A 25,820-nucleotide genomic window follows, 5' to 3' on the forward strand; every position below is an offset into this window, starting at 1 on the left:
ACGAAAGTCATCGAGCTGCAGCTCCAGTTCCGTAACGGGGTCCCTTAGGAGCTGCATCTCGATGCACTTGGCGCAGATGTAGACGTCCGGGAGGCTTGGAGACTCCAGGGCCTCCCACATCCGACACCAAACTGCCCTCACACTCATACTGCCTGAATATTGATCCTGAAGGGAGGCTTTTCATTCTAGGACGAGGGAGATGTCCTCCTTTTTTAAAGAAAGGGGCTTCCCTTCCTCCACTATCAACTCTGCTCTTAAACGCATCTCTCCCATTTCACGTACATCTGCTCTCACTCCAACCTCCCGCCACCCCACTAGGAATAGGGTTCCCCTGGTCCTCACCTACCACCCCACCAGCCTCCGGGTCCAACATATTATTCTTCGTAATTTCCGCCACCTCCAACGGGATCCCACCACTAAGCACATCTTTCCCTCCCACCCCCCGCTTTCCGCAGGGATCGCTCCCTACACGACTCCCTTGTCTATTCGTCGGCCCCCCCATCCCTCCCCTCCGATCTCCCTCCTGGCACTTATCCTTGTAAGCAGAACAAGTGTTACACATGCCCTTACACTTCTTCCCTTACCACTATTCAGGGCCCCAGACACTCCTTCCAGGTGAGGCGACACTTCACCTGTGAGTCGGCTGGGGTGATATACTGCGTCCGGTGCTCCCGATGTGGCTTTTTATATATTGGCGAGACCCGACGCAGACTGGGAGACCGCTTTGCTGAACACCTATGCTCTGTCCGCCAGAGAAAGCAGGATCTCCCAGTGGCGACACATTTTAATTCCACATCCCATTCTCATTCTGACAAGTCTATCCACGGCCTCCTCTACGGTAAAGATGAAGCCACACTCAGGTTGGAGGAGCAACACCTTATATTCCGTCTGGGTAGCCTCCAACCTGATGGCATGAACATCGACTTCTCTAACTTCCGCTGAGGCCCCACCTCCCCCTCGTACCACATCTGCTACTTATTTTTATACACACATTCTTTCTCTCACTCTCCTTTTTCTCCCTCTGTCCCTCTGAATATACTCCTTGCCCATCCTCTGGGTTCTCACCCCCCCCCACCCTTGTCTTTCTTCCCAGACCTCCTGTCCCATGATCCTTTCGTATCCCTTTTGCCAATCACCTGTCCAGCTCTTGGCTCCATCCCTCCCCCTCCTGTCTTCTGCTATCATTTTGGATCTCCCCCTCCCCCTCCAACTTTCAAATCTCTTATTCACTCTTCCTTCAGTTAGTCCTGACGAAGGGTCTCGGCCTGAAACGTCGACTCCACCTCTTCCTAGGGATGCTGCCTGGCCTGCTGCGTTCACCAGCAACTTTGATGTGTGTTGCTTGAATTTCCAGCACTGCAGAATTCCTGTTGTTTGCCTTTTTATTTCCCTAGTTATACCTCTGTTCTCAAAATAATTCTAAAACCCTCTGTGACTCAGCTGTACAGCCAGCTCTGGGAGACTCCTGGAGAAGAAGATGTATTTCCCTGTGCGGCCAGTTATTCGCTCTCACACTCTGCTTTCACCCAGTCGGGACGGATTCCTCCAACTTAAGTCAAGTACACACCCGCTGCTCCCCACTGTCCAGCAGGAGTTGTGGGGAATTACTCTAGTCCACACCCGTCTCCTTACCAGGGAGGGGACGTGACATAATAAGAAAATCACAAGGTATTTGCGGTTACGATTAGGTCTTTTAAGGGACTTTTCGATAGGTACATGGAGCTTAGAAAAATAGAGGGCGATAGGTAAGCCTAGTAATTTCTAGGGTAGGGACATGTTCGGCACAACTTTGTGGGCCGAAGGGCCTGTATTGTGCTGTCGGTTTTCTATGATTCTATATGTTCAGAAGTCTGGGAACACGGTGATTCAGCAGCTGTGGAGGAAACAGTCACCAACTGACACAGACATGATAGACAATCGGAGTATCTTCATCCTCGGCGTGGGAATGTCAGTTACTACAGGGAGTAACTATAAGGTGAGAGGAGAAGGTTTAAAGGAGATTGTCTGTGGCCTATGTCGGTCGTGGTCGACCATGGGTACCGAGCCTCTGGTAGTCTCTGGAGCGAAGCCGGAGCGGCCTCTTCAGGGCGCAGGCCAGGGCAGAGTTGATATGGAGATCCGACTTTCGCCCATGCAGTGGAACACCCCCTCTCCGTGCTGATGACGGGTCCACAGGAACGACGGAAATCGATACAGTTTGGTGCCAGCAGCATCGCAGGAGTTGCCGTGTCGGTGCTGCGTACAACAGTCAGCCGCCTTCGGGACTCGACTCCGGATTTTCCCTCGGGATTTACTCCCGAAGCCTTTCCCGTGAGCGGATATAGCCGCAAGGCAGCGGAGGTTTGAAATCGGAGTTTTCCTTCTCCAAGAGGAGCTACCATCCGTGGTTAACGAGCCCCATCTGCCCGGAGCAACTGGTTTTAAGGCGCTTTTGCCCCTTCTGCTGTCAGTGAGAACCGCTCCGCCGGGCATAAGAACTATTCCACACGTGAAGGCCAGGAGTTGGACCTGGTTGTCAGAGGCCGTTTGAGTCGCACGGCATGAAGAGAATTTGTTTCGCAGTGGGAGCTCGTCCCCAATACCACCCTTCGGCTATGACTACCTTTGGAGATTGATGAGGCAAGTTTTTTTTTCTACACGGAGAATGGTCGGTGCCTGGAACGTGCTGTCAGGGGAGGTGGTGGAAACAGATACAACAGCAACATTTCAGTGGCATTTAGACAAACACATGAACAGACAGGGAATGGAGGGTTGTGGGCCGTTTACAAGCAGATGGGATGAGATTGAATAGGCACAATGTTCAGCACAGACTTGTGGGCCGAATGGCCTGTTCCTGTGCTGTATTGTTCAATGTTCTATGTTCAGCAGTTGTGGGCGCAGCAGTCAACAACAACTGGTATTTAGTCGCTGTGTAAATGCAGTAAAGTGTCCCGGGCGCTTACACAGACGTGTTATTCACTGGATACAAAACAAAGAATACAACAAACTCTGCAGACTGTTACATGCATTGGAGACAGTGGAGTGAATACAGTCAACACGGGGTACAGAGGATGCTCTACACAGAGTGCGTTTGTTACCGCTCCCCTGTGTAATCCAACAGGCAGAAGAAGAAAAAAATTAAAGACACAAAGATCGGTTTGAGTTTCAAGAAAATGAGAAACAGGAGCAGGAGTGGCCATTCGGCCCCTTGCCCTTGCTCCTGCCCTGCCCTTCACTCAGAACATGGCTGATCATTGACTTCAGTGCCAATTTCCTGCACCATCCCATCATCACTGTTCCCCTTAAATTCAGAAATATTTTGTAGAGAATTCCAAATATTCACCGCACACTGGGAGAGGAATTTTTCCTCATCTCAGTCCTGCTGAGGCGACCTCTGATTGTGAGTCTGTGACCCCTGGTTCCACATCTCATCCAGGGGAAACATCATTCCTGCCTCTACCCTGTCAATACCCAGTGAGACCACCTCCTCGAATTATGAGACAGTCTCAGTCAGTCTAATCTGCCGTGAAGGGTAAAGTAAGATCATCAAAGTTGAACCGGGATGTTCAAGGAATGTTTTTGGACACAATGAGTGGTATCTTCCTGGAATGCGCGGCCGGGATGGGGAGTGGTGGAAGCAGATACGATCGTCATGTTAAACAGACATTTAAGCAGGAAATGAACAGACAGGGAATGGAGGATATGGATCATTTGCAGGCAAACGTGATGACATCATGGTCAGCATAGACAGCGTGGGCAGAATGGCCTGTTCCTGTGCTGTACTGTTCTGTGTTCAATGTTTGAAATATCACAGCTAGGGGCCCAGCAATTTCTTCCCTGGATTCCCACCGTGTCAGAGGATACACTGGGTCAGACCCTGGGATTTATTCAGCTTTGTGTGTTTAAGCTGGCCAGCCTCCTTTGTAATGTCGGTATGTTTCAGGACATTCGTATTCTCCTCCCTGAATTCCCCAGCTTCCATCACCTTCTCCACAGATGAGAAGTATTTATTTCATGAGATGTCAGGGGTAAGTTTTTTACACAGAGTGTGTGGAATGGGGTGGCGGTGGTGGAGGGAGAAACGATAGGGTCTTTTAAGAGACTCCTGGATGGATACAAAGAACTCAGAAAACTAGAGGGCTATGGGTAGGCCTAGGCAGTTCTAAGGTAAGGACGTGTTCAGCACAGCTTTGTGGGCCGAAGGGCCTAAATTGTGCTGTAGGTTTTCTACAGAATCTTTTGTAGACTCTCCTTTATCTTACCTGTAGCTATCTCACACCCCCTTTTGGCCTCCTGGTTTTCCCTCTTCAGTGTTCTCCTGTATTCCTTCTACTCCGAGGGATTCACCTGATCCCAGCTGCTTTCACCTGACACACAACTCCCCCCTGACCGTCGTCGATAATAACCCTCGTCAGCCAGGGTTCCCTCATCCCTCCAGTCACGCCATTCACTCTGACAAGGACAGGCTGATCCTGAGTCCTTACAAACACCGTTTTAAAGCCGCTCACTTGCCAGATGTCTGTTCACTTGGGACCACCCTCCTGTTCTACACCTCTATTCATTCCCTGACCCCTTCTATCCACCCTCAGATCAGTCTGTTCACTGCTCTGAACATCAGAAATAGCAGCAAGAGGAGGCTGTTCAGCCCCTCACACCTGCTGTCCCATTGAATAAGATCAAAACCACCTCACTGTGCTACAGATGCAAAGGACGTGACAGAAGTGGAGGGCAGAGAGGAGGGGGAGTTGTGATGTTGATTAGGGAGAACATCACCACAGCACTTAGAGATCCTTGTGGGGAACGGCCAGTGAGAGTATGTTGGTAGGAGTTATAAATATAGAGATGGTCACTTTGTTGGGATTGTACTATAAGATCCCAAATGTCAGTGAGAATCAGAAGAGCCCAAGTGTAGGCAGAATGCAGATAACTGTTGGAATATCAGGGTTGTAATAGTCAGAGACTTCAGCTTCCCTAATATTGAGTGGGACAGACATAGTGCTGAGGGATTTGACAGGGTAGAATTTGTGAGTGTGGTCTGGAGTGGTTTTACAAGCAAGGTGCAGATGCCCAACTGGAGAAAGGGGTCACACTTGACCTCCTCGCAGGAAGTGAGTCTGGGAAAGTGTTTGACGTGACAGTGACGGGGTGGGGGGGGGGCGCGTTGGGACCGGTGATCATCATTCTGTTAAACATAAAATAGTTATGGAAATACCTATGAACTCGTCCTGAATTGGAGCAAGATGAATGTTGATGGGATCAGACAGGAACGTGATGGTTGGTTGGTCGAGGCTGTTCACACAAAGCTGCAGAAAGTTGTAAACTCAGCCAGCTCCACCATACTTTACTGAAATCCACACACACTACATCCACTGCTCTACCATCATCAATGTGTTTTGTTACATTTTCAAAGAACTCAATCAGGCTCATAAAGCAAGACCTGCCCTTGAAAAAGCCATGACTATCCCTAATCAGATTGTGTGTCTCCAAATGCTCATAAATCCTGCCTCTCGGGATCTTCTCCAACAACTTTCCCACCATTGAAGTCAGATTCATATGGGACTCCCCAGCAGCCAGAACATCTTCAAAAGGCAATGCCTCAGAAAGGTGGCATCCATCATAAAGGGCCCCCATCACGGATGACATACCCTCTTCTCATTGGTAGCATCAAGGAGAAGGTACAGGAGCCTGAGGGAACACAGTCGACATTTCAGAAACAGCTTCTTCCCGTCCACCATCAGATTTCTGAGTGCACAAAGGACCCATGTACACTTCCTCAGTGTCTTTCTCCCCCTCTCTTTTTGCACAATTTATTTGATCTATTTTTTATAGAAACTATTTGCAGTAACTTACATGTTTTGTTACTATGTATTGTAAGGTACTGATGCTGCAAAATGACAGATTTCACAACATGTGCCAGTGATATTAAACCAGATTCTGATTCAGATTCACAGGAACAGGCCCTCTGGATGGGGGTCCCAAGTGAGCTGTCCAACTCGATACTAAATCAGTTTGTGGTAGGAAGCCGAGGGTGGTAGTGAAGGGTTGTTTTGCTGATTGGAGGCCTGTGACCAGTGCTCAGCCGTGGGTTCAGTGCTGTGTCCATCGTTGTTTGTGATTTATATTAATGGTTTGGATGACAATGTTGGTGGCATTGTTAGTCAGTGAGCAAGAGAATATTTAACAGCGAACTAAAGGGCAACACTTTCACACAAAGGCAGTGGGTGTCTATCGAATGAGCTGTCGGGGAGGAGGTGGCGGAAAATACAATGACAACATTTAATAGATAAATCGACAGTACAACGATAGGAAAGTTCAGAGCAGGGGTTCACAACCATTTTAATGTCATAGACCTCAGGTTGGAAACCCCTGGTTTACAGCGACTGGGGCCAAATACAGACCAATGCCCAGAACAGCATCTGGGTTAGTTTGAAGAAGTGGGGCCAAAGGGCCTGTTTCCATGCTGTACATCTCAAACACAAAACAAACAGAATCATTCTGGTCACTCTCCATCACTCACTTGGGAAACTGGGTCATCAGTCACCTCAATGAGGCCAGCATGGTCTCCCAAGTGTGATGGTATGTGTTCTGTGTGCAGGGCACGGTCCGGACCCAGGGATGGAAAGTATAATATTGCAACACCAGCTGGTATAAATAATGCAATAGGAGTGTGTGTTATTTGTACACAGTCTGAATTTTCTACTGAATTAACATCAATGAAGATTAACATTTCAAAAGAAAATCAGGCATTAACCAGCATGTTAACTTTAACATAGTGGAGTTTAATCCAAGAAAAATCATTCTGTATGTGGGGCCCCAATGAGACCACACATGAAACACCCAACACAGCCCCACAGGGAATGAATGTAATTCTGGCCTTCAGACTGAGCTTTCAAACTGAAACTCAGAGTAATAATTGGGAAGTTTGAGAGATTCTGGGTATTTATTGCAAATGGAATTAATAGATCTCTTACTGAAATTGTATTCAGCCAGTAATGAATCACATAATTGTATCTTTGTGTCTTTTTCATTGACAATGAAGGTGACATGAGGAGTAAACTGCGAATGGCAGTGAAACTGGTCATGTGGTGGATAGTGAAGATTGTCTAAAGTTACAACTGGACCTCAAACAACTGGGAATGTGGGCATAGGAATGTCAGAAGGAATTCAACACAGAAATCTGCAAAGTGACACATTTTGAGAAGTTAAAACCAGGACAGGATGTACACAGTGAATACCAGGGACCTGGGGAGTGTTGTGAAATAGAAATACCCAGGGGAACAAGTACATAGTTCCTGAGAGTAGCGACACCGGTAGACAGTGTAGTGAAGAAGGTGTATGATACGCTGGCCTTCAGCGATCGGGGCATTAAGTACATGAGATGGTTTGTCATGTTACAGCTGTACAAGACATTGTTGAGACCACACTCAGAGTACTGGGTGCAGTTCTGGTCACCGAGCTGTAGAAAGGATGACATTCAGCTGGAATGTGTGCAGACAAGATTCACAGGAATGTTACCGGGGCTCAAGGGCTTCAGGAGAATCTGGATCGACCTGAGCTGTTTTCCCTGAAGCAAAGGAGACTGAAGGTTGACATTATTGTGCTTTATGAAATCCTGCAGGGCAGTGATGAGGTCGATGGTCACAGTCTTTCCCCAGGGGAGGGGAGTCTAAAACTAGAGGATACAGATTTAAGCTCAGAGGGTAAAGGTCAGCAGGGGACCTGAGTGGCAAATTTTCCACAATGTTGGTGGTCGGTAAATGGGATGAGCTGCCAGAGGAAATGGGAGACACAGATTGAACTGAAACATCGTTAAGACATTCAGACAAGTTCCTGTTTGAAAACGTTAAGAGGAATTTTGACCAAATGCTGTCAAATGGGACGTGCTGAGGAAGCCACCTTGGCTGCCAGGGACATGTTACACTGAAGGGCCGGTCCATCAGTCTAATTAGGAAGAGTGGGACCTTTCATCAGGGCAAGGCTGTACAGGGGTGAAGTCAGGAAGTTTTCCTGCATCTGTGTTTGAGTAATCCCAGTGTATCCAATGCCACACAATCTTCTGCTGCATCAAAATCCCCCATTTCAGTGTCAAAAGGATTTGCCTGATGATTTAAATAATTGATATTTAATCACCTTTTCACCCCCCCTGCTTTACATCTGTATTTATTCCTCAGACTCTTCTATCCTCCCTCTGGTCAGTCTGTACACTGCTCTGAAGAACATCAGAAACAGAAGCACGAAGGCCATTCAGCCCCTCACAGCTACTCTCCCATTAGACATGATCAATACCACTTCCCTGTGCTAATGCTATTTCTACTGATTCACCTTGTATCCAAAACTCAATCCATGTCTCTCTTCAACATAGTTAATGCGTAAATGTGCAGAGCCCTGTTAGATTATGAGCTGGGTGAATACATTTATTCACCTCTGATTGGTCGTCCCCTCACTGTGCCTCCTCATCCTGACTCTCCCATTACCAGAAACATCATCACTGCATCTACCTGGGGAGTCTGGAGCAAGTCTCAGACTCTCTCTCTGTCTCTGCCACACACAAATACACACAGGGGGCGTCACCATTTACATTTCTCCATTGCATCAATGACCAACACAGTCTGCCCGAGGATTGTGCTGGGATCTGCCTGCATGTGTTGCCACACTTCCGGCTCCAAAATATCATGTCCATGTCTCTCTACCCTTCACCGTACCTCTCCGGGTAGATCCAACCTGAGCATCGATTTCTCTAATGGTCCACTCCCCTCTCCGAGCACCTTCTTTCTTCTTCATCCACCTTCCGGAGGAAATTACACTGCACTCCCATTTTTCTCTTGAATCAGATGCTGGAAGAACTAAAACAAAACTGAAATTGCTTGAAACCCACAACAGACCAGGCAGTGTTTGAATCAATTCCAGGAGAGGTCACCGACATGGAACGTGAAGTCTGTTCCTCTCTCCACAGATCCTGACCAACCTGCTGTGTTTTTCCTGCATTTCCTGAGTATGAAGTGATGTTGTGGGAATGGAACTGGACTCTCTGACGGTGGTGTCTGAAAAGAGGATGCTGTCCAAGTTGCATGCCATCTTGGACAATGTCTCCCATCCACTACATAATGTACTGGTTGAGCACAGGAGTACATTCAGCCAGAGACTCATTCCACCGAGATGCAACACAGAGCGTCATAGGACGTCATTCCTGCCTGTGGCCATCAAACTTTACAACTCCTCCCTTGGAGGGTCAGACACCCTGAGCCAATAGGCTGGTCCTGGACTTATTTCCTGGCATAATTTTACATATTACTATTTAAATATTTATGGTTTTATTACTATTTATTATTTATGGTGCAACTGCAACGAAAACTGCTTTCCCTCCAGGATCAATAAAGTATGACCATGACTATGACTATGACTATGACTATGAATTGGGTCTGTTTTGGATGCTGTTGAGGGGGGTGACCCCAACAGAGGATGACCACAGTGATCGGGTCTCTGGCACTGAGCCTGGTGCTGTGGTGCAGAGGGGAGAAAAGGAGATGAGGAATGTGGTAGTCATAGGGGATTTCATCGTGAGGGGAACAGACAGGAGGATCTGTCAGCCTGATAGAGATACCCGCATGGTGTGTTGCCTCCCAGGTGCCAGGGTACGGGATGTCTCGGATCGGGTGCAGAGTATTCTGAAGGGAGAGGGTGACCAGCCAGAAGTCTTGGTACACATTGGTACCAATGACACTGGTAGAAAAAGGGTGGAGGTCCTGAAGAGAGAGTTCAGGAAGCTGGGTAGGGAGCTGAAAAGCAGGACCTCCAGGGTAGTAATCTCAGGATTGCTGCCTGTGCCAAGTGCCAACGCGCACAAAAATAGCATGAACAGGCATACTAATGCATGGCTGAGAGACTGGTGTAGCGGGCAGGGTTTCGGGTTCCTGGATCACTGGGGGAGGTACGACCTGTATAAAAAGGACGGGTTACACCTGAAAATCCTGCCTGACTAACCTACTGCAAATATTTGAGGAAATCACAAGCAGGGTAGACGAAGGAGATGCAGTAGATGTGGTGCATTTGGATTTTCAGAAGGCCTTTGACAAGGTGCCGCACATGAGGCTGCTTAGCAAGATAACAGCCCATGGAATTACAGGGAAGTTACTAGCATGGGTGGAGCATTGGCTCATTGGCAGAAAACAGAGAGTGGGAATAAAGGGATCCTATTCTGGCCGGCTGCCGGTTACCAGTGGAGTTCCACAGGGGTTGGTGTTGGGACCACTGCTTTTTACGATGTATATCAATGATTTGAACTATGGGATTAATGGAATTGTGGCTAAATTTGCCAATGATACAAAGATAGGTGGTGCAGCAGGTAGTGTTGAGGAAAGAGACTCAGATCGTTTAGGGGAATGGGCAAAGAAGTGGCAAATGAAATACAATGTTGGAAAGTGTATGGTCATGCACTTTGGTGGAAGAAATAAACAGGCAGTCTACTATTCAGATGGGGAGAGAATTCAAAATGCAGAGATGCAAAGGGAATTGGGAGTCTTTGTGCAGAATACCCAAAAGGTTAACCTCCAGGTTGAGTCGGTGGTGAAGAAGGCGAATGCAATGTTGGCATTCATTTCGAGAGGTATAGAATATAAGAGCAGGGATGTGATGTTGAGGCTCTATAAGGCACTAGTGAGACCACACTTGGAGTACTGTGTGCGGTATTGGGTTCCTTATTACAAAGGATATATTGACATTGCAGAGGGTTCAGAGAAGTTTCATGAGAATGATTCCATGAATGAAAGGGTTACCGTATGAGGAACATCTGGCAGCTCTTGACCTGTATTGAAAACTGAATACTCCAGTATTCCCTGTAGTTCAGAAGAATGAGAGGGATCTCATAGAAACATTCCGAATGTTAAAGGACCTGAACAGATTAGATATGGCAAAGTTATTTCCCATGGTAGGGGATTCTAGGATGAGACGACACAACTTCAAGAATGAAGGATGTCCACTTGGAACAGATAACTGGAGAAATTACTTTTGTCAGACTGTGCTAAATCTGTGGAATTTATTGCCACAAGTAGCTATGGAGGCCAAGCCATTGAGTGTATTTAAGACGGAGATTGATAGGTTCTTGATTAGCCAGGGCATCAAAGGGTATGGGGAGAAGGCAGGGGATGGGGATGACTGGAAAAATTGGATCACCCAATGATTGAATTGCAGTGCAGACTCGATGGACCGAATGGACTACTTCTGCTTCTTTATCTTATGGGCTTAAAATGAATATCTGATTCAATGTAGAGATCCCGGCTCTATTTGTCTCGTAAATTAGAGGAATGACTCCTCATGTTCCATCAGGATGTCCAGCAACCTGACGGCAACAACATCAAATTCTCAAACTTCTGGTAGTCGCTCCCTCCCTGTTACTTTTCCTGTTTAATTGTCTCTCTCCTCCTGATCCACCAGCCCCATCACCTATCTCTTTCCCCTCCCTCCCCACCCTCTCCATCTGCCCATCACCCACACACTCCTCCCCACCTCCCTCCCTTTACTCTGGACTCCACTTTCCCCTCCTGTCAGATTCCAAAATCTTCAGCCCTTTGTCACTGACACCTCTCACCTCCCAGTTTCTGACACATTTCCACACTCCACCCCTCCCTCATCTACCTGGATCCACCCATCACCTGCCTGCTCTGTCTGCATCCTTCTCTCCATCATTCTGCACCGGTCATCTCCTCTCTGACTTTCAGACCACATGAAGGGCCTCGAGCCATGTCCATTTCCCTCCATAGATTTTATCTGAGTCTCCGGCGCTTTATAACCACCACTACAAGTCCTGCATTCCCAAGATTCACCCTGACCTCCCCCTTTCAGTGAGCACCACCACCACTTTTCCCAGTTACCCTGTCAGTCCCGGTGGACTTTAGCACCCGGGGGAGCCGGGGAGCTCAGGACCCGCCGCCAGCGGCTGCTGCTGAATCCGCAGTGTTTCTGTTCCGTTGACGGATGCGATGAACGAGTTAAAATTAATGGATCGATAATTCTCACATCGTGTTTATTTCACTCTCCGCACATTTATATTTACACTGACTTACTCCTGACGCCGGTCCCGGACCCGACCCGTTTACAGACCCGGAGCGGAACCGGAGCAGATTCTCAGCCACTCGTTTGTATTTACAGTCCTGAAGAAAGGATAAAGTCTCTCCGTGAATTTATTCCCAGTGAAGGTGTGGAGATGAGACTTGGTCTCCGCGTTGTAAAATGAAACTCTCCCGGACTCGTAACTGAGATAAACTCCCACCCTCCCGGGGATGGGACCGGCAGGGAGACGGGACACAGGGGAGGTGTGGACCCACATCTCGTCATTAACCCGCCGGATGATCCAGAATCCGGTCTCCGGACTCAGTGTGAACAATCCCTTCCTCTCCACAGACTCTGCGGCGACTCCCAGACTCCAGCGCCGACTCCCCGTCACCTCCACCTCCCAGTAATGTCTCCCCGATGTGAATCCCTCCGATCCCAGCACACAAGGCCGGTCTGTGAACCTCTTCCCGGTGTCAGGGAGATCCCTCCGGGTCCGGGTCAGTCTCACACTCTTCCGATCCTCAGACACCTGGAGCCACGGATTCGCCGTTTCCACATCCAGGGTGACAGAGACTGGGGGGAGAAGCAGAGAATTAGAGAGTCCCCGGGGATCGGGGGGAGACTCGGGCAGCGCGGCCCCGGGACCGGGGGAGAGGCCGCTGGGCCTCAGGCACAGTCGGGTGGCCGACAGGACCCTTTCCCGGGGTTTTACCAAACTACAGCGGATGGACAACCAGCATCTACCCGAGAATTTACTCGACATCATAAACACAAAATAATCTGCAGATGCTGGGGTCAAAGCAACACTCACAACAGGCTGGAGGAACTCAGCAGGTCGGGCAGCATCCGTGGAAACGAAGGGTTCCGGCCCGAAACGTCATCTGATCGTTTCCAGGGATGCTGTCCGACCTGCTGAGTTCCTCCAGCGTGTTGTGAGTGTTGAATTTACTCGACATGGAGATCGGATTTTCCCCGATCAATACTCACAAAATTCTGGAGGATCTCAGCGGGTCAAGCAGTATGTGTTAAGGGAGATGTACAGTCGATGTTTCAAGCCGAGACCTTTCCTCAAAAATGGAAAGAAGGGCGGGAGTTAACAGTAGATGGATGTGAGGAATGGGTGGAGCAACAGCTGGATGAGGATGAGGTGAATGAACTCTGGAGGCATTTAAAATGCAGGTAAGGCGGAATTCATTCGTGCTGCCCAACTCAAATGGATCTAGTTCCATTTGCCTATATTGGCCAATACTCCTTTAAACCTTTCCTACCTACGTACCTGTCCAAGCAACAAATACAAAATGCTGGAGGAACCCAGCACTCCAGGCAGCATCCATGGAAAAAAAGTAAAGTCAACGTTTCGGCAGGACTGGAGAGAAAAGGCTGAGGAGTAGTTTTAAAAGGTGGGTGTGGGGAGGGAGGGAGAACCACCAGGTGATAGGTGAGACCTGGAGGGGGAGGAATAAAGTAACAAGCTGGGAAGTTGATGGCAAGATGAGCTGAGAGAGGGAAAAGGGGATGGGAAAAGGAGAAGGGCGGTTTGGGGGCATTACCGGAAGTTTAAGATTAATGTTCTTGCCATCAGGTTGGAGGCTCCCTAAGTGGAATAAAAGGTGTTGTTCCTCCCACCCAAGTGTGGCCTTATCCCGACAGTGGAGGACATATCAGAATGGGAATGGGAAATAGACACTGGGAGATCTTGTTCTGGTGGACAGAGCGTAGATGCACGGTGAAGCGGTCTCCCAAACTACATCGGGTCTCGCTGAATACAGGAGACTGCAACGGGAACACCGGACACATATGACCCCAACAGACTCAGGTCAAGTGTCACCTCAGCTGGAGGGACTGTTTAGGGCCCTGGATGGTATTGAGAGAGAGCGTGTAGAGGCAAGTGTAGCACTTGTTCCGCTTGCAAGGATAAGTGCCAGGAGGAAGATCTGTGGGGAGGGACAAACAAACAAGGGAGTTGCGTGGGACGGTAGAGAAAGATGTGATTGGTGGTGGGATCTCATTGAAAATGGCAGAAGTTTCGGAGAATTATTTGCTGAACATGGAGGCTGGCAGGATGGTAGTTGAGGACAAGAGGAACCCTATCCCTGGTAGGGTGGCAGAGGATGGGCTAAGAACAGACATGCGTGAAATGAAAGAGATGGGGTTAAGGGTAGTGTTGATGGTGGAGGAAGGGAAGCTCCGTTCTTTGAAAAGGGAGGATATTTCTTTCATTCTAGAATGAAAAGCCTCATCCTGAGAGCAGAGGCGGAGGAGACAGAGGAATTGAGAGAAGGGGATGGCAGTTTTACAAGAAGCAGGGTGGGATGAGGTATAGTGCAGGTAGCTGTGAGAGTCCGTGGGTCCGTAATAGACATTGTGAATAAGCTCTCTCTAGAGATAGAGACAGAGAGCTCAAGAAAGGGAAGGGAGGTATCAGAAATGGGCAGGGTGAAAGCTGGAGGCAAAGTCGATGAAGTTGACAAGTTCAGCATGGGTGCAGGAAGCAGCACAAGTGCAGTCGTCAATGTAGTGTTGGGAAAGTGTGGGATGGTCACCAGTGTGGGCTTGGAACATAGACTGTTCCATGTAGCCAACAAACAGGTAGGCATAGCTGGGACCCACATGAGAGCCCATGGCTACACCTCTTGTCTAAATGAAGTGGGAGGAGCCCAAGGAGAAATTATTGAGAGTGAAGACAAGTTCCGCTAAGCGGAGGACAGTGGTGGTGGAGGGGAACTGGTTAGTTCCAGTGTCCAGAAAAAAACCGAGAGCTATGAGGCCTTTCCTGAAAGCGGCCAGTGAGTGAGTGGGCCAGTGAAGGAGTGGAGCTTTGACTTGAAAGGCTTCGACGAGAAGAGGCAGAGGACAAGCTTGCTCGCAGTTAGTCTTTACAATGCCTCCTGAGACGGTGATGTGCCTCTCATGTGAGATGTGGCTGTCTTGGTGGAACGCCCCTCTCCCGCAGAGTCACATCTGCCAGAAGTGCATACGGCTGGGCGATCTGAGAGACCGTGTAAGGAATCTGGAGCAGCATCTGGATGACCTTCTACTCATAAGGGAGAATGAGGCAGTCGAAGATGAGAGCTACAGGGAGGTAGTCACACCTAGGCTGTCGGAAGCAGGTCGTTGGGTGACAGTCAGAGGGGGGAAAGCGAAGGTGAGCAGACAGGTAGTGCAGAGCATCCCTGCAGCCATTCCCCTGAATAATAAGTTTACCGTCCTGGATACTGTTGGCGGTGACGTCCGACCAAGTGTGAACCACGGTGCCAGGGACTCAGGGTGCAGAAGGGTGGGACGGAGAAGAGGAGTGCTGTCGTCATCGGAGACTCTATAGTCAGGGGAGCGGACAGGAGATTTTGTGGACGTGAGAAGGACACTCGCATGGATTGTTGCCTCCTGGGTACCAGGGTCCGGGATGTCTCTGACTCGGTGCACGACATCCTGATACGAGAGGGAAAGCAGCCAGAAGTCGTGATACATGTTGGTACCAACGACATAGTCAGGAAGAGGGATGAGGTCCTGAAGTGTGAGTTTCGGGAACTAGGCAGAAGGCTGAAGAACAGGACCTCAAGGGTGACGTTCTCAGGATTGCTATCAGTGCTACGTGACAGTGATGGTAAGAATTGGAGGAGATGGCAGTTGAATGCGTGGCTGAGGAGTTGGGGCAGGGAACAGGGTTTTAGATTTTGGGATCATTGGGATCTCTTCTGGGGAAGGTGGGACCTGTACAGATTGGATGGGTTGCACCTGAACCCGAGGGGGAGCAATAACCTTGTAGGTAGGTTTGCTAGCATGGTTCGGGAGGGATTAAACTAATTTGCAAGGGGGATGGGACCCGGAGTGATAGAGCAGTGAAAGAAGTTCATGGAGTAAAACCAGATCTAACATACAGAGAGGCTTTGAGGAAAGAGAAGCAGAATAAACGGTGTAAAGACAGTAAGGTAGAAGGGCTGAAATGTGTGTACCTCAATGCAAGAAGCATCAGGAACAAAGGTGATGAACTGAGAGCTTGGATACATACGTGGAATTATGATATAGTGGCCATTACAGAGACTTGGCTGGCACCAGGGCAGGAATGGATTCTCAATATTCCTAGATTTCAGTGTTTTAAAAGGGATGGGGGGGGGGAAGGGGGAGCAGGGCTGGCATTACTGGTCAGGGATACTATTACAGCTACAGGAAGGGTGGGTAATGTAGCAGGATCCTCTTTTGAGTCAGTACGGGTGGAAGTCAGGAACAGGAGGGGAGCAGTTACTCTATTTGGGAGTATTCTATAGGCCCCCTGGTAGCAGCAGAGATACAAAGGAGCAGATTGGGAGGCAGATTTTGGAAAGGTGCAAAAATAACAGGGTTGTTATCATGGGTGACTTTAACTTCCCTAATATTGATTGGCACCTGATTAGTTCCAAGGGTTTAGATGGGGCAGAGTTTGTTCAGTGTGTCCAGGACAGCTTCCTGTCACAGTATGTGGACAGGCCGACCAGGAGGAATGCCATACTAGATCTAGTACTAGGTAACGAACCGGGTCAGGTCACAGGTCTCTCAGTGGGTGAGCATCTGGGTGACAGTGACCACCACTCTCTGACCTTCAGCATTAACATGGAAAAGGATAGGATTTGAGAGGACAGGAAAATGTTTAATTGGGGAAGGGCAAATTATGAGGCTATAAGGCTAGAACTTGTGGGTGTGAATTGGATTGACGTTTTTGCAGGAAATTGTAGTATGGTCATGTGGTCGATGTTTAGAGATCCCTTGCAGGATGTAAGGGATAAATTTGTCCCGATGAGGAAGATAAAGAATGGTAGAGTGAAGGAACCATGGGTGACAAGTGGGGTGGAAAATCTAGTCAGCTGGAAGAAGGCAGCATACATGAGATTTGGGAAGCAAGGACCAGATGGGTCTATTGAGGAATATAGGGAAGCAAGAAAGGAGCGTAAGAAGGGGCTGAGAAGAGCAAGAAGCGGGCATGGGAAGGCCTTGGCAAGTAGCGTAAGGGAAAACCCCAAGGCATTCTTCAATTCTGTGAAGAACAAAAGGATGACAGGAGTGAAGGCAGGACCAATTAGAGACAAAGGTGGGAAGATGTGCCTGGAGGCTGTGGAAGTGAGCGAGGTCCTCAATGAATACTTCTGTTCGGTATTCACCAATGAGAGGGAACTTGATGATGGTGAGGACAATATGAGTGAGGTTGATGTTCTGGAGCCTTTTGATATTAAGGGAGAGGAGGTGTTGGAGTTGTTAAAATACACTAGGATGGATAAGTCCCCGGGGCCTGACGGAATATTCCCCAGGCTGCTCCATGAGGTGAAGGAAGAGATTGCTGAGCCTCTGGCTAGGATCTTTATGTCCTCGTTGTCCACGGGAATGGTACCGGAGGATTGGAGGAAGCCAAATGTTGTCCCATTGTTCAAAAAAGGTAGTAGGGATAGTCCATGTAATTATAGACCAGTGAGCCTTACGTCTATGGTGGGAAAGCTGTTGGAAAAGATTCTTAGAGATAGGATCTATGGGCATTTAGAGAATCATGGTCTGATCAGGGACAGTCAGCATGGCTTTGTGAAGGGCAGATCGTGTCTAACAAGCCTGATAGAGTTCTTTGAGGAGGTGATCAGGCACATAGAGAGGGTAGTGCAGTGGATGTGATCTATTTGGATTTTAGTAAGGCATTTGACAAGGTTCCACACGGTAGGCTTATTCAGAAAGTCGGAAGGCATGGGATCCAGGGAAGTTTGGCCAGGTGGATTCAGAATTGGCTTGCCTGCAGAAGGCAGAGGGTGGTGGTGGAGGGAGTACATTCAGATTGGAGGATTGTGACTAGTGGTGTCCCACAAGGATCTGTTCTGGGATCTCTACTTTTTGTGATTTTTATTAACGACCTGGATGTCGGGGTAGAGGGGTGGGTTGGCAAGTTTGCAGATGACACAAAGGTTGGTGGTGCTGTAGATAGTGTAGAGGATTGTCAAAGATTGCAGAGAGACATTGATAGGATGCAGAAGTGGACTGAGAAGTGGCAGATGGAGTTCAACCCGGAGAAGTGTGAGGTGGTACACTTTGGAAGGACAAACTCCGAGGCAGAGTACAAAGTAAATTGCAGGATACTTGGTAGTGTGGAGGAGCAGAGAGATCTGGGGCTACATGTCCACAGATCCCTGAAAGCTGCCTCACAGGTAGATAGGGTAGCTTATGGTGTGAAAGCTTATGGGTGTTAGCTTTTATAAGTCGATGGATAGAGTTTAAGAGTCGCGATGTAATGATGCAGCTCTATAAAACTCTGGTTAGGCCACAATTGGAGTACTGTGTCCATTTCTGGTCACCTCACTATAGGAAGGATGTGGAAGCATTAGAAAGGGTACAGAGGAGATTTACCAGGTTGCTGCCTGGTTTAGAGAGTATGCATTATGATCAGAGGTTAAGGGAGCTAGGACTTTACTCTTTGGAGAGGAGGAGGATGAGAGGAGACATGATAGAGGTGTACAAGATAATAAGAGGAATAGATAGAGTGGATAGCCAGCGCCTCTTCCCCAGGGCACCACTGCTCAATACAAGAGGACATGGCTTTAAGGTAAGGGGTGGAAAGTTCAAGGGGGATATTAGAGGAAGGTTTTTTACTCAGAGAGTGGCTGGTGCGTGGAATGCACTGTCTGAGTCAGTGGTGGAGGCAGATACACTAGTGAAGTTTAAGAGACTACTAGACAGGTATATGGAGGAATTTAACGTGGGGGGTTATATGGGAGGCAGGGTTTGAGGGTCGGCACAATATTGTGGGCCGAAGGGCCTGTAATGAGCTGTACTATTCTATGTTCTATGCTCTGTCCTGATGTCTTATAAACCATTGTAACTGTACCCACCTCTAGTTTCCTTTGGCAGCCTCCTGAGCTCCAGGAAAACATCCCAAAATATCCAGCCTCTCCTTATAACCCAAACCCTCCAGTCCAGTAACATCCTTGTAAATCTGTTTTATACCCTCTCAGTTTAATAACATCCTTCCTGCAGATACATAACCAGAACTGTTCAGAGTGATCCAAATCATAAAGGCAAGAAAGAGTGCGGATGCTGGAAATCCAAAACAACACAAACAAAATCTCAGACCGAAACATTAACGGTTTATGCATTTCCATCGAAGCTGCCTGACCTGCTGAGTTCCTCCAACATTTTGTCTGTGTGGCTTGGATTTCCAGCTTCTGCAGATTTTCTCTTAGTTAGAGTCATAAAAGAAAGCTTTTGACACATTATCCTTCATAAATGAAGGTATTCAGTACAGGAGATGGGATGTTATGCTGAAGTTGTGTAAGATGTTGGTGAGACATAATTTGGAATATTGTGTGTAGTTTTGGTCACCTACCTGCCAGAAAGATATAAATAAGGATAAAAGAGAACAGAGAACATTTACAGAAATGTTGCTCGGACTGGAGGACCTGATTTATAAGGAAAGATGGAACAAGTTAAGACCTTATTCCTTGTAAGGTAGAACGCTGAGGGAGATTTGAGAGAGGTATGCAAAATTATGAGGAGAGTAAATGCAACTGGACTACAACTGGAGGTTAAAGAGAAGTTTGGACAGATACATGGATCACAGAGGTGTGGAGGGCTATGGTCACGGTGCAGGTTGATGGGAATCGGCAGTTTAAATGTGATGGCATGAACTAGATGGGCCAAAGGGCCTGTTTCTGTGTTGTACTTTTCTGTCACTCTATGACTCAAGTACGAAAACAAACTGGTTAGGAAGTTAATTGGTCATTGTAAAATCTCCTTTGATTAGGTTAACGTTGAAGAGTGACTGTTGCTGGGTGGAGCAGATCATTGGTCTGGGACGGCCTGTTTCACACTGTATCTAAATAAATAAATAACCTCTTCACTGTCCGTGAAACCACCAATTTTAGAGTCCTTCACAAACCTACTTAACACCTCAGCTACATTCTCGGCAAATCATTCATATGAATGATGAAAAACAGTGGACCCAGCACCGATCCCTGCAGCACAACCGCTGGTCACAGGACTCCACCCAGACAATTCTGTATCCTATTCCAGATCGTACTGTATCCCATGTGATCTAACTCTCTGCTACCTCGTCAAATCCCTCGCTAAACTCCATGGAGACGATGTCTACTGCACTTTCATCAGCTGTAATTTATTTATTGAGATACAGCTCGGAATAGGCTCTTCCGGCCCTTTGACCCCCACCACACAGCAACCCCTGATTTAATCTGAGCCTGACCATGGGACAAGTTATAATGACCCACATCACCCAGCAACCCCTGATTTAATCCGAGTCTGACCATGGGACAAGTTATAATGACCCACATCACCCAGCAACCCCTGATTTAATCTGAGCCTGACCATGGGACAAGTTACAATGACCCCCACCACCCAGCAACCCCTGATCTAATCCGAGTCTGACCATGGGACAAGTTACAATGACCCACATCACCCAGCAACCCCTGATTTAATCTGAGCCTGACCATGGGACAAGTTACAATGACCCCCACCACCCAGAAACCCGTGATTTAATCCAAGCCTGACCATGGGACAAGTTACAATGACCCTCACCACCCAGAAGGCCCTGATTTAATCTGAGCCTAACAACAGGATAATTGAACTGTGGGAGGAACTGGAGCACCTCGAGGAAACCCACACGATCACGGGGAGAATGTAGCAGGGAAGTCCAGTCCGTAGGCCGAACATCAGTGGTGGGAAAGTTTCTGAGAGACAGGATCGAACAGCATTTGGAAAGACGAGGACTGATCAGGGACAGTCAGCATGGCATTGTGCATGGAAAATCACGTCTCATAAATTCCAGTTTGTTGAAGAGGTGACAGAGAGGATTGACCAGGACAGGGTGGGAGACATTGTCCACATGAACTTCACCAAGGCCTTTGATGTTGATCACAGACCACACACGGAGTTTGTGTGCCCTTCTGGGTCCCCGACTCTGGGAAGATGTCATTACAGGAAGATGTTACCAGGGCTGGAGGGCTTGGGTTAAAAGCAGAGACTGGATAAGCTGGGGCTATTTCCCTGGGGCGTTGGATATTGAGGGGGGACCCCTTTTCGAGGTACATAAAATCATGAGGGCAGATGTAAAGTGTATACACATGGTCTCTTTCCCCAGAATAGCAGAGTCCAAAAGCAGAGGGCGGGGATTGAAGAGAGAGTTTTTTAAGCAATCTGTGAGGGAAGTGGGTACATGTGGAATTTGCTGTCAGAGGAAGCCGTAGAAACAGGTATAATTAATATATTTTAAAATAAATTTAGACAGGTACACGGATAGGAAATGGTTAGAGGAATATTGGACAAGCACACGGAAATGTGCCTGTTTCTCTGGTGATGTGTCCCACTCTGATGGTGCATTTGGATATCTGTCACTGTGTGTGAGTGTGTGTTGGTTGTGGTAAATATTTAGTGAGTGTGTGTTCACATTGAAGATAAGGGTGGATATTGAAGTATTGTATGTTACAGTGTGTCTTCACATGCCCAATGTTTGTTGGCACTGTGTGACATGTGTGTGAATTGTTCAAGTAAAAACCTTCACTGTGTCTGAAGAGAGAGAATAGTTTCCATGTCACTGAGGGAAATAACAATGTGCAATGCTGTGGCTCTGACTATAATCTGCCAATCCTTCTTCTGTATGTGTGTGAGCGAGATTCGTCAGACCAGTTATGCTGTGTGGGCTTCTCCCATCATTCACCGAGGTCAATGCTGATCGGTGAGTCCGGGCTCAGTCTGACGATGCGTCAATGTGGTGGTTTGATAACAACAGTGAGACTCGCGAGTCCAGCAGGGGACAGAGCTGAGTCAATCAGACCACGGTCACGGACAGGTCAGACACGGTGAGTGGCACGAAGGACTGGTGTATTTTTCTGACAATCCCTGTCACCATAGTGATACCAGATTTTATCCCCTTTAATGTCATTAATGAAATATTAATTCCAGAGCTACTGTGGCAGGATGCAAGCACATGCATTGACATATTTTGTCCAGCATGAATGAGATCAGGACGCTGTGGTTTATCTAACAGTCCCGTAAAGTGGTTATATTTTGCCCCAGTGTTGGTGTGTTCAGGGGTCTGACATCTCCAGATGATCACGTGACGGTGATGCCTCCCTGCAGGTGGGGTTCTTGCTGGAATAAACTTCACTTCCCCTTCAGCCTATTCTTACAGCCAAATTATTATTTGTGTCTGAAAGAAGGACAAATGTATCTGTATGTTTTACCTCGCTTAATAACATCAAACGCTTCTCCCAACGTTAAGTCGAACAAATAGGGGTGATAGAATTTTTCAGCCAGTAGGGCACCATCTGTTACTGACAATGACTGGGCATCATCACTGATCCTGTAAATATTAGACATGCAATTATAAACTGAGCATCAGCGACATTTGAACTATCCAATAAAGACCATGTCCTACCTTCTCTTCCGACGAGCTTCCTCCTGAAATAAATCAGACACAGATCTCAACTGACTGAGACTGACCATTGGCATCCCAATAGCAGGAATCTAAGCAAAGTTATTAAAAGCTGCTGGTAGCTGAGGAGGACGATGGCGTCTAACGGTGACTGCTTTGCTAGCATCTTCTGATGCAGCTCTATTTCTATCTTTAGTATCTCTACTTTTCTCTTTCAGGGCTCTTTTGAAGACCCTGACCTGGAGTTACATGCTGACTTCAGTTCTTTGCGGGAATGAGACCCACTCTCGGGGTCTCACGACTGGCCGCTGTTCAATATATCGAGGACACAGCCTAGAAGACTAGCACGCCTTCAGAGTTCCAGGATTTTGTGGCTCTGGAGGTGGGCAGACTCGAGGTCGGTGCCTCTGCGGGGAATCGGTGTGTCGTGTGAGATGGAAGATCGAAAGAAACAAGCTGGCTGCTGGCTGTGTGACCCGAGACCTGACTTCTTTTGGCACAGAGCTTGAAAAAAACAACACAGCACACTTTTAACATCGTAAATCGGTGAGTTGTTTGCTATGTTTCCCCTCTCCCTGTGAAATGGGTCACTTCTTTTTCCCTTTTTGGGGAGAGAGAGCCTGTGTTATGTTGAATCACTGGGTGAGCGACTAGTCTTTGGGGTACTGCAAGTCTGTGTCTTTAATGATGCTTTGCTGCACGCTTGAGTGCTCGGTGGAGGGTACTGATGTTTTTTTTGCTGGTGAGGGAGGGTGGGTGGCTGTTGTCTTGCTACTGCTTATGCATGGGAGCGGGGAGCTGGGGGGGCTTTGGGGTTCTAACATTTAACTCAATCATTCTTTGGGGCACGCCTTCATTTTCATGGATGTTTGTGAAGAAAAAGAATTTCAGGATGTATATTGTATACATTTCTCTGACATTAAATGTACCTTTGAAAATTTGAAAATTCCCACTTAACTCACTCCTACTGACACACATGGAGAAAGAGGAACACAGAATCACGGGAGAAAGTACAAGGAATGTTTATGAAAATTGTATCATAACTGAAAGGATGGATCTTACAGGAGAGACTGGACAGGTTGTACATTTTTATCTGGATACGATGTCAGGGAGGATCAGATGCCGGAATTTAACATTCCAAATGGATTTGATGAGGTGGGAGTGGAGAAAATATTTCTGTTTTCACGAGACCAAAAGTCAAAGATAAAACATCATTTGGTTGTTAACAAATCCCACATGAAATGTGGTGAAGAGAATATCAGAAGCACACTCATAACCTGTGATGGTAACTGGGTGTTACTCTGAGTATCAGGGATATTATACGTGGGAATCACAGAATCGAACACCAGCTCAGTGCTCTGATCAGAGTAACTCATTCCTGAGAAGGTTGCAGACTGTCCTGTGATGTACAGATGTTGTGGGAGGCCGGTTTGGGACAATGACAATTCTGAACAGTCAAGACATCAACATGGTGGAAATTAGTTTCCAACCTCAGTATTTGAGATAAAATACATCATTTTGTGACTGTGCACTTTTACAGAAACAAACTGAAATCGCTCACCATGAGGAATGTGATATTTTCTTGTTGATCCATCTGTTCCTGTAACTTTGAGATTTCCTCCTGGATAGAATTTAAATTCTCTTGAATCTCTCGAAGATTTTTTACCATTGCATTCAGAATCCTCTCCTCTTCTTCCCTCAGATGTCGGAGTGCGTGCTGCTCTTTCTCAGTGAGAACCCTGCGCAGTTCAGTAAAATGGGATGTGATCTGGGACTGAAGGCTGTGTGACTGTTCCTGACAATGAAAGGAGAGGCTAGTTTACTATTTGAGGCTATTCTCTGTATTCCTTTCTGACATGGAAGGTGACCATTCAGCCCATTAAAGTCTCTGCTGGTTCTCAGAACAATCTCCTCCATCACATTCCCCCACGTCTCCCTGAAACATATATTCCTTCTCTGACCCACTAACTCCGGCCTGATTCACAGACCACCCACAATCACAAGGTTAATTACAGTCGCCACTTTACCGTTTAACCATGCAGTGTCGGCTAAAGGACGGAACTGGTTACGAGGAGAACATGCAAACTCCACGCAGACAGCTCCAGGGGTCAGGATCGATCCCAGGTTACTGGAGCTGCGATACTCTGCTATTCTGCATTAAAGGGAACAAAACTACACAGCGAATGTGTACATTCTGCTCAGGAAGTCTCACCCGAACTCCAGAAATCTTCTCATTCTGGTGTTGCTCCATTTCCTCAAAATCAGATTTCTTTTTAGTGAGAGAGTCTAAGGAAGATTTAACCCGACCCTGGGAATCAAAGAGTGAAGACATTAGACCAAAATATACAACTAAGTAGACAGCTGGTCAAAACGTGGTTATTTTTACCTTGTAGATTTCAACGGCTTCGTTAACCGGCATGAAGTTGTGAGACTTGTGTTCCCGCGCAGTCGCACAGATCAGGCAGATCAGTGTCTTGTCCGTCTCACAAAACAGCTTCAGTTCTTCCTCATGTTTCTCGCAGCGAAGTTTACTTTCCTTCTCTTTCGGATTCAGGTTTAGTTTTCGAGCTTTCTCAGACAGATTTGCTAAGGCCCGATTGACCCTGAGGGTGCGGTCTGCAAACTCCTCCCTACATTCCGGGCAGGAGTTTCTCTCCTCCCTTTCCCAACACCGTGTGATACAGGAGCGGCAGAAGTTGTGTCCGCAGTCCAGTGTAACCGGATCGGCGAAGAATTCCAGGCAGATGGGACAAATTACCTCCTCGGTTAAACTCTCGACCTGTCGTTTCGAAGCCATGTTAACTCTCGGTACTTCCTGGTTCAGAATCCTTTCACTTTCGGGGAGCTGCTGAACGCCTGCGGTACCGCGATTGTCCTCTAGGGGCGCTGCAGTCTCGGGAATGAATGTTCCTTTACAGTGAGCAGGAATCGTGTTCATTTCCACAGCGGGGATCAGAAACACATTAAACGAGTCTAGCATAGATAAAGCCGGAGAGAAGAGCTTGGTTTAGTCTACGGCAGAACTGAAAGGGCAAGTCCTGAAAATAGATTCACAAGGGACTGTAAATGTAGGAATCTGGACTGAAAATAGAATGGCTGCAGGAACTCAGCGGGTCAGACAGCATTTGTGGAGAAATATAGACAGAAGATATTCCAGGTTGAGACAGTCCGGATGAAGGTCCTCGAACTGAGATGTCGATTGTCCATTTCACTCCTCTGGTATTTTAAGTGTGTTGTTCTGCATTCTCCACGTCACTGAGTCTGACAGTCTTCATCAGCAGCTTCCACAACAGCAGCTCGAGGGACAGAGGGACTGGGGGTTGGGTTATGGGTGTCGGGACCAGTCTCCCACTTAAATACGATTCAGATGGAACAGCACAGAAAGAACCTGCCAGACAACAGT

The 25,820-nt window shown here is 47.6% G+C and overlaps 1 protein-coding gene across 2 annotated transcripts; it reads right to left on the minus strand.

The window, feature by feature from the left end:
- Positions 1–11,984: 11,984 nt before the first annotated feature.
- Positions 11,985–25,805, minus strand: LOC140198285 (E3 ubiquitin-protein ligase TRIM39-like). 2 transcript variants are annotated; one of them, XM_072259348.1, is made up of 6 exons: positions 24,804–25,805; positions 24,630–24,725; positions 23,979–24,206; positions 22,421–22,443; positions 22,227–22,345; positions 11,985–12,600 (listed from the first exon to the last, which is right to left on the minus strand). In XM_072259348.1, exons 1-6 carry the CDS (start codon positions 25,395–25,397, stop codon positions 12,068–12,070), a joined length of 1,593 nt encoding a protein of 530 aa, XP_072115449.1. In that variant the 5' UTR covers positions 25,398–25,805; the 3' UTR covers positions 11,985–12,067. The 2 variants fall into 2 exon arrangements, with proteins under 2 accessions (XP_072115449.1, XP_072115448.1); XM_072259347.1 differs by having other exon boundaries at positions 23,979–24,212.
- Positions 25,806–25,820: the final 15 nt, after the last annotated feature.

The sequence above is a fragment of the Mobula birostris genome, chromosome 5 (genome assembly GCF_030028105.1).
Source record: "Mobula birostris isolate sMobBir1 chromosome 5, sMobBir1.hap1, whole genome shotgun sequence".
In the NCBI taxonomy this organism is placed as follows: Eukaryota; Metazoa; Chordata; class Chondrichthyes; order Myliobatiformes; family Myliobatidae; genus Mobula; species Mobula birostris.